Source organism: Chelon labrosus (assembly GCF_963514085.1).
Source record: "Chelon labrosus genome assembly, chromosome: 10".
In the NCBI taxonomy this organism is placed as follows: Eukaryota; Metazoa; Chordata; class Actinopteri; order Mugiliformes; family Mugilidae; genus Chelon; species Chelon labrosus.
In genome coordinates, this window is record NC_140360.1 from 24,357,860 (window position 1) to 24,364,807 (window position 6,948).

The 6,948-nt window shown below is 41.4% G+C and overlaps 1 protein-coding gene across 1 annotated transcript; it reads right to left on the minus strand.

The window, feature by feature from the left end:
• Positions 1 to 1,122: 1,122 nt before the first annotated feature.
• On the minus strand, positions 1,123 to 4,323 carry LOC311494256 (Ig-like V-type domain-containing protein FAM187A). The gene is made up of 5 exons (XM_084553203.1): positions 3,850 to 4,323; positions 2,922 to 3,199; positions 2,200 to 2,562; positions 1,830 to 2,068; positions 1,123 to 1,370 (listed from the first exon to the last, which is right to left on the minus strand). Exons 1-5 carry the CDS (start codon positions 4,051 to 4,053, stop codon positions 1,144 to 1,146), a joined length of 1,311 nt encoding a protein of 436 aa, XP_084409329.1. The 5' UTR covers positions 4,054 to 4,323; the 3' UTR covers positions 1,123 to 1,143.
• Positions 4,324 to 6,948: the final 2,625 nt, after the last annotated feature.

Genomic DNA, 6,948 nt, shown 5'->3' on the forward strand with positions numbered 1-6,948 from the left:
CTGGAGTCTTTCTACCGCTGCTCTGTAGAAAGCATTTTAACATACTGCATAACTGTCTGGTTTGGAAACTGTTCAGCAGCTGACAAAGCAACTCTCCAGAGAGTGATAAAAACTGCCCAGGGCGTCATTGGTCTCCTGCTACCTCTAGAGGATATTTACCAGTCCAGATGCTGCGGCAGGGCCTGTAACATTGTGAAATACATTACACGTCTTTTTCATCATATCTTCACTCTGCTACTCTCTGGGAAACGGTATAGATCACTTAAGACACGCACAGCCAGACCCGAGAACAGGTTTTATCCAACAGCCATCATTGCCTCTGCCCACCCCCCACCCCTGCGTCATCAAATTTAATGTCACTTTAGACTAAATGTCATAGCACTTTATATTTGTAATGAGTGAGTGTGCTCAGGTGAGGCATCGAGTGTAAGGGTATGTGGATGTGGAATTTATAGGTTAATGTTTTTTTTTTTTTTTTATGTGATCTGCAAATACCCAAATACATACTTTCAACTTGGAACCTTCAGTTTCTTTGAACAGTCAGAACAGGGACACGACACACTGTAATTAAATGGAGACATTAGGAGACGTAACACTTTCACAGGGTTGTTGCTCCTGCTGTATGTTTCAAACGAAACATAATGACTTTATAATTATAATCATCACCATCAACATTTTGCTCCAAATATGTTGGTTAAAAAAGAAAAGTGAAAGAGTTTGACACACTCTACGTCATTTTTAGCAGTGTGAACATATTCAAAAAAGAAAATGTGGTAATGTTTGCAACTTGGTTTGTTAGCCTCCTGTAATTAATACGATGTCTGATGTTTGCTTTTAACATATTCAGCCAAGAGGTGGACAGATGGAAATGTAGCTTTTTGCTTTTCCCCCTCATCATGTCTCTAGCAGTGCATCCAAAATTGTTTGTCGTGATCATTTGAAGCAGGCCACAGTGGAACCGTCAGCTGACTTCATCAAGACAAGTGAAGCGGAGCTTTGTTGTGTACTTCTCTCACTTGCAATGTTTACTGTTGGGACAGAATTCACTGCTAAATAATATAATATAGTGACGGGGTGTCTGCTATTTTAGAAAAACTGCATTATTATTGACAATAACTACACAGGTTATATATAAGACAGAGTTTAATCCAGATGTGTTTCTGCTGTATCTCTGAGGTGTCTGATCCCAGCTTTGATCAACACCAACAGGCAAAACAAAGCAGTCATGGTAGCATATGTCTCTAGCACCGTCTTCACGGCTATTGGGAGGTCGGGATGTGACCACACTGACTGGCCACGCCCCAAGTGGGCATAGACAAGAAGACGTATCTCAGACGCCCGGCGACCCTGCAGCCAGCAGTAGTAGACACCTGGATGTTAAAAGAACAGTGTTGAATGTCAAATGAGACAACTTTCAGCACAAACACATAAACAGCACAATATGACACAAAAGAGTTAATTAAAATGCAAATGAGATCCTGACAGCATAAAAGACAATTTAAACAATGAAATATTTAGAATTTTTATAAAGGCGACATGCAAAGACATCTTTATGTGACTATTTGATGGCAAATGCTTGATGCCACATTCTTAAGTTGGCAACAGTAAAAAAACATTTGACTGACCGTAGCCGCTACATTCAGCCACTTGGCATTGTTACACACTACTAGATACTAGATCTCTCAGACATAGCACTACGCGTAGATGTTGCAACAGATATGAATTCTGTGTTGGGCTCATAACACACTTCCACTGCCATTAAAAGTTGGCACACAAATTGGTGTGAATGCATGGTGCCTTGTGATACATTATATTACGGTAATTGGTACCTGAGTCCTCTGTTTTTGCAGGTTGAAACACCAGGTGGTGTCCAGTGTCAATCTGCAGCCTGGGGGCTGTGACACTGAGGTTACCACCTGCTGAGTGCTCAGATCGGTAGATGGGCTCTGATCCTCGGTCCCAGGCCACAGCCATGTTAGGCTGAGCCCCGGGGCACCCCAGAGAGAGAACACGTTCTGCTGGGTGCTTCAGGAAGAACACTGGTACCTCCACTGGCCGGGAGGCAGAACTATACAGATACACATACACAGATTCATTATATCGGAAATGTATTACATTTGCATTTCTAAACTACGACATCATTGTTTTTTGTTGAAATCTTTTTTTGTAAGTGCATCTATACTTACGGCACATGCTCACCTGTACCCAAGAAATGTCATCAGAGACAGTAGTTTGGAGGAGGGAGGACCCTGAGTTGGACAAGTTACTTGACAACCTTTGACCTCCAATTTAGCACCAGTATTCCTTTGCTTCATATTACTGAAGGCCCTAGGTACCGCCCCTGAACCGCACGAAGCCACTGTCTGATTGGCCCGTCTGTAGCGCACGTGCAGGAAGCGCGAGTGGACGTAGCAGAGTCCCACTCTGACCTGCTCCCCTGGCACCCCGCAGCGATTGCACACTGACCAGGGCCGGAAGCTGGTGAAGACCCGGTACAGCGGCTGAGGTGAGCCAAGCCCTTTGCCCCCTGGCCTTTTCTTGTTTGCACCTTTTGGATTGAGCCTAGGAGGATCAAGCCAGTGGATTAGCATGACCTTCCAATCAATGTTTTTATTAGCTGTAAGAAGCTATAGAAGAGATATATGTTCATTACAAGTTGTAAAGTCTCTGTTATCCCCATAAACATATGGGGTTGAGATTTCAGCCATTTAACAGTGAGAAGAGTCAAACATTTAGCATGTCTGCAGTGATGATAAGTCACATTTCTCTAAGCATGCCGAAGATCTTAACTCAGAATTGACCGTAGACGTCAATTCATGATCACTGGACGGCAGTTAGTCAATTCTAGTCAAAATAACACAGTCACCATTATCCTGGCCAGAGTTTGACAGCACAGTAATTAACCAGCTGTATCAATTCACCTCGGAGTGAAGCTGAGCGTGTGCACTTCCTGGATGTCCAGGTCATAACCATAGAAGAAGTCTTTGTGGGCGGAGCCGCAGATATAGATGCCTGAGTCGTCGGGACCGGCTCTGAAGATAAGTAGGCTGAAGAGCCGGACGGAGAATCGACTCCGCAGGTCTGTGCTGTGACGGACCTGACTGCTGTCCAGCAGCTTGTTGCCATGGTGATCAGTAAGGGCTCTGGTCTCCTGGGAGCTGGCCAGATGTTTTCTAAAGAACCACACAACTGACTGGACCTGACACACAAAGGCATCAAAATAACACTTTTGGTCAGTATTATTAATTTAAACTCTAATGTACAGACTTTAAAAAAAAAAAAAAAAAAAGCACATTTATTATCTTTTGAAATGTTTTAAGTGTCATTTCATAGGCTGTAATTTTTTGAATAAGGTAAGGGGAAGTTCTGACTTATCTTTATTCGATTCACAAAAAAAAATCTGCATTTTTATTAGGGCCGTTTAGACTACTAAACATTCTCTAAATGTCATTTTGATACTGACTATATTCAGGTATGTTATGTGTCTTTTTCAAAACCTCCTTTCCTATTACGCTGACTGGACTTGAATGTAAGTAAATTCTTTTTATAAGAGCCTTAGCCTCGAAGGCAGCATTAGGTTCCACTGCCCACAAAATTTTAAAGAACAGTATTCACAAATATAGTAGTCAAATAGCTTAATTTCCAATTTCATTTTTGCTTGTGTGCAGAGCCATTTTTTTCTCTGTATCTACTGAAACACAGGCCCAGACTTAGTCAAGGAGCATCATTACTTAACACAGGTCTTTCTTATCTACTAGTGATGACATGACTTCACAAAAACTCGTATTTCACAGATATACTTATTGCATATTTTGGATTAAACAATGGGAAACAAACACCACACACTACCTGTTGTGGTTTGCAGTGGCAGGGCAGCTCCACAGTGACTCCTGACTGATAGGCAGCGTTGCTGAAGGTCAAAAATGCAGGGCAGGGTCTTCTGGCAAACACATCCTGCTTATCCTCAGCTGCCTCATAGCTCCTCACCTCCGGAGACAATAGGAGGAGGAGGAGGGGGAGGAGGAGCAGCAGGCAGAAGGATGTCAGTAGCATTCAGTCTCTGAGGAGGAACACTGTCACAAAAGTCACAACTTCAATAAAAGACTTATGCCCTGTTAGGGGTTTTTCTCATACCCAATCTGAAGAATGAAACTCAAATAAGGTTACATTCAAAACATGGAATCTGCTGTGGTCACTAAGGACCAGTCCTCTGTTGTCAACGCAAACACGTTGAGTCCAAGACTGGTCTCATTAAGTTCCCAACTTGAATTCCCAGTAATGACCTTCATGTCTGGTGTAACAATCCCTCTGGTATCCTCAGTGCCTTGTGGACATCCTGTCAAAATATTATTCTCATCAAAAATGCCCAGCACTTCATCTTGTTGTGCTCAGACTTCAGCTGAGCCTCTAATTGCTATGGTAACAGTGTGCGCTGATACATAGACACAATACATCACAGAATCTAATGTCGTCACAGGAGTATAAATTACAGATTTTGGGCACTGTCACAAAAAAATAAAAAAAATGTTGGTTTGATTGATCTGTTCCCCTCACACACATGCAGATTCGTATCTTCACCTCCCCACACACTAACAGAGCTACTGTTGTAGCAACTGAAGTCTTCAGCTTCCTTCAGTACAGAGATAGATTCTGGTGAGAAACACAGACTAGATGCATCCAGTATCTTTTATGGTTTTATTGCAGGAAGAGAGAAGGTAAGAGATGGTGAGAGACTCAGAGCCTCTGGCTTTTACAGAGAATTAGCAATACTTATATCTAAACAGAGGAAGGGCAAGGTCCAACAGTGCCATATATGGAGTTCTTTTTCACTTGAGATGGTTACTAGGTGTTAATCAAGTCCTTTTATCTTGTCTGTCCTCATAGTTATGGCACATGCATGGAAGCCATCCCACATATGTTCCCTCAGAACTATACTGCCCATGCCAACTGCCCCAACTTGTGGAAACTGGTGCAGACTTTGACCAATTTGGAATCTTGGGTAAAATCTGACAAAACACCTTGTAGTGTGTCCTCAACTTTAAAGCGCTATAATCAAAGGAGTTGAGCAAATATATCATATGAAGCATTTTAGAACTGCAGCCATTTTTATACACAGACCTCTATTTTCAAGCGCTCAAAAGTAATTGGACAAGTTAACCTAATCATATATAAAATGTTTATACTGTAAGATATATATATTTTCTATAAGTCTGGAACCAATGGACCTCACAAGACTACATGCTTCCTCCTTTTGTCTTCAGGAAGTGAAATACACCAACCCTCCTTCCAATATGGATCTACATATAAAGCTGGGAAAGTCGGTTTTTTAAGCCAGTATTCATGTTCACAGTGTTTTAGCTGAAAGTGTATTTCAGAATAAATAGGCCATTTTAGAGACCATTTTATAGAGTGTTTCTTGATGTAAAAATAATTATTGTGTTCAGTATATAGGGGGGGGAAACAATGCATTTCCCGACAGTTTTCCACAAAAGCACAATTGAGACATTAAAGAAATCAAAAGGTTTTAAAGTGTACATAGAAATGTCACTGATGAATGTGAATGAGCCTTATTTGTAAAAAAAAAATGTAAAAAAGGTTTTAGTTAGAAATATGCACATTAAATAAATGTGAAGGATACCTGCTTTATACATATAAAAAGGCATAAAAATCTGAAAACAGGAAAAAAGGCGCAGCATACAAAGCTAGTCAAAGGTTAAGCGATGCACCCACTGTAATGTGAGGAAGCTGCAGGCAGATACTGAGCGTCAAATGTTTCACATCAACCTCCTTCAAGATTCCTCATTGTCTCTCTCTCTCTCTCTGAATGCAGATCTACCATCTGTTTGGTGCTGTTGACAGGTTCTAAGTGGGTGAATAATATAAAACATGTTAAATGTTTATATGACGATTACCAGCAACGCCCCTCTTTCTGCACTACCATCGCTTGCAGCACAACACAAGTCACCAGAACATGAAACCCCTGCAACCCAAAAACCAAACCACTGCCTCAGGAAGGAACCCTTTGTGTCGGTGCAGAGCTGCACTCACATCATAATCCACACTTCAGAGTTTGTTGGTGAGAGGTGAGCTAGGCTTCGTACACTTAATTTATCTTGTGCCTCCCCACAACACTGCTGCAGGCAGCTGTTGCTGTAATATTATAGAGCCAAAATAAATGAGTGCAATGAAGCAGCTCCCTGCTGAGCTGCAGGTCTGTGTCATCAGCCCTCCAGCACAATGAGAGCCCATGTCTGCTAACCAACTTCACTGCCTGGGGACACAAACAAGACTCGTATGATGTAAGCTGGCAGTTTTAGCCGAAGACATGCTCTGGGAGTGTGTGTAAACGCTGGCTACAGTAATTTGAGGGTATATTATTTTTATTTTTATTTTTTTTTCCAAAATAATACCGAAGGTGTGAGGGCAGCAGGATGACTGGGTATTCAGAGGGATAAACACTTCACCGTTTTCCATTAACAAAAGGAAATTTAGCTCCTATTGAAAACACCACAAATCCATTTTAAAAAACAAAAATCTGCTGAACCCAGGTTATTCATTTATAATTACAGTCATAAATATTTGTTTTGTTTTGTTTTTTTTCCTGATAAATATCTCCTCTTGAAGCAAAATGCAGCAGCTACACAAAAGCAATAAAGTCTCTAAAAACATCACACACCCAAGGCATGATCGGGATTAACCCTGTAACTCAGGAGGCAAAAACTATTCTCCAGAGTGTTGTGTAACTATGCAGGAAGTCACACAAGCACTAATAGCTAATGTGTTTTTTATTTCTTTTTTCCTGTCAAAGGCATTGGCGGCGTTTACATGGACGCTAGTATTCCAGCAATCATCAGAATAAAAGCCCAGTCACAATGAAAGAGAATCCTCATGTAACCACCTCAATCACAGCAGACTAGTCCAATCAGGAAGTCTCTAATCAGATTGAGA

Bases quoted from the DNA above. Each gene is read 5' to 3' on its own strand.
- LOC311494256 (XM_084553203.1), bottom strand. From the start codon at position 4,053: ATGCTACTGACATCCTTCTGCCTGCTGCTCCTCCTCCCCCTCCTCCTC. The intron at 3,200-3,849 runs GTAGTGTGTGGT...TTTGTGTGTCAG, and splicing joins GCCACTGCAAACCACAACAG to GTCCAGTCAGTTGTGTGGTT. The intron at 1,371-1,829 runs GTACCAATTACC...TTTAACATCCAG, and splicing joins TGCAAAAACAGAGGACTCAG to GTGTCTACTACTGCTGGCTG.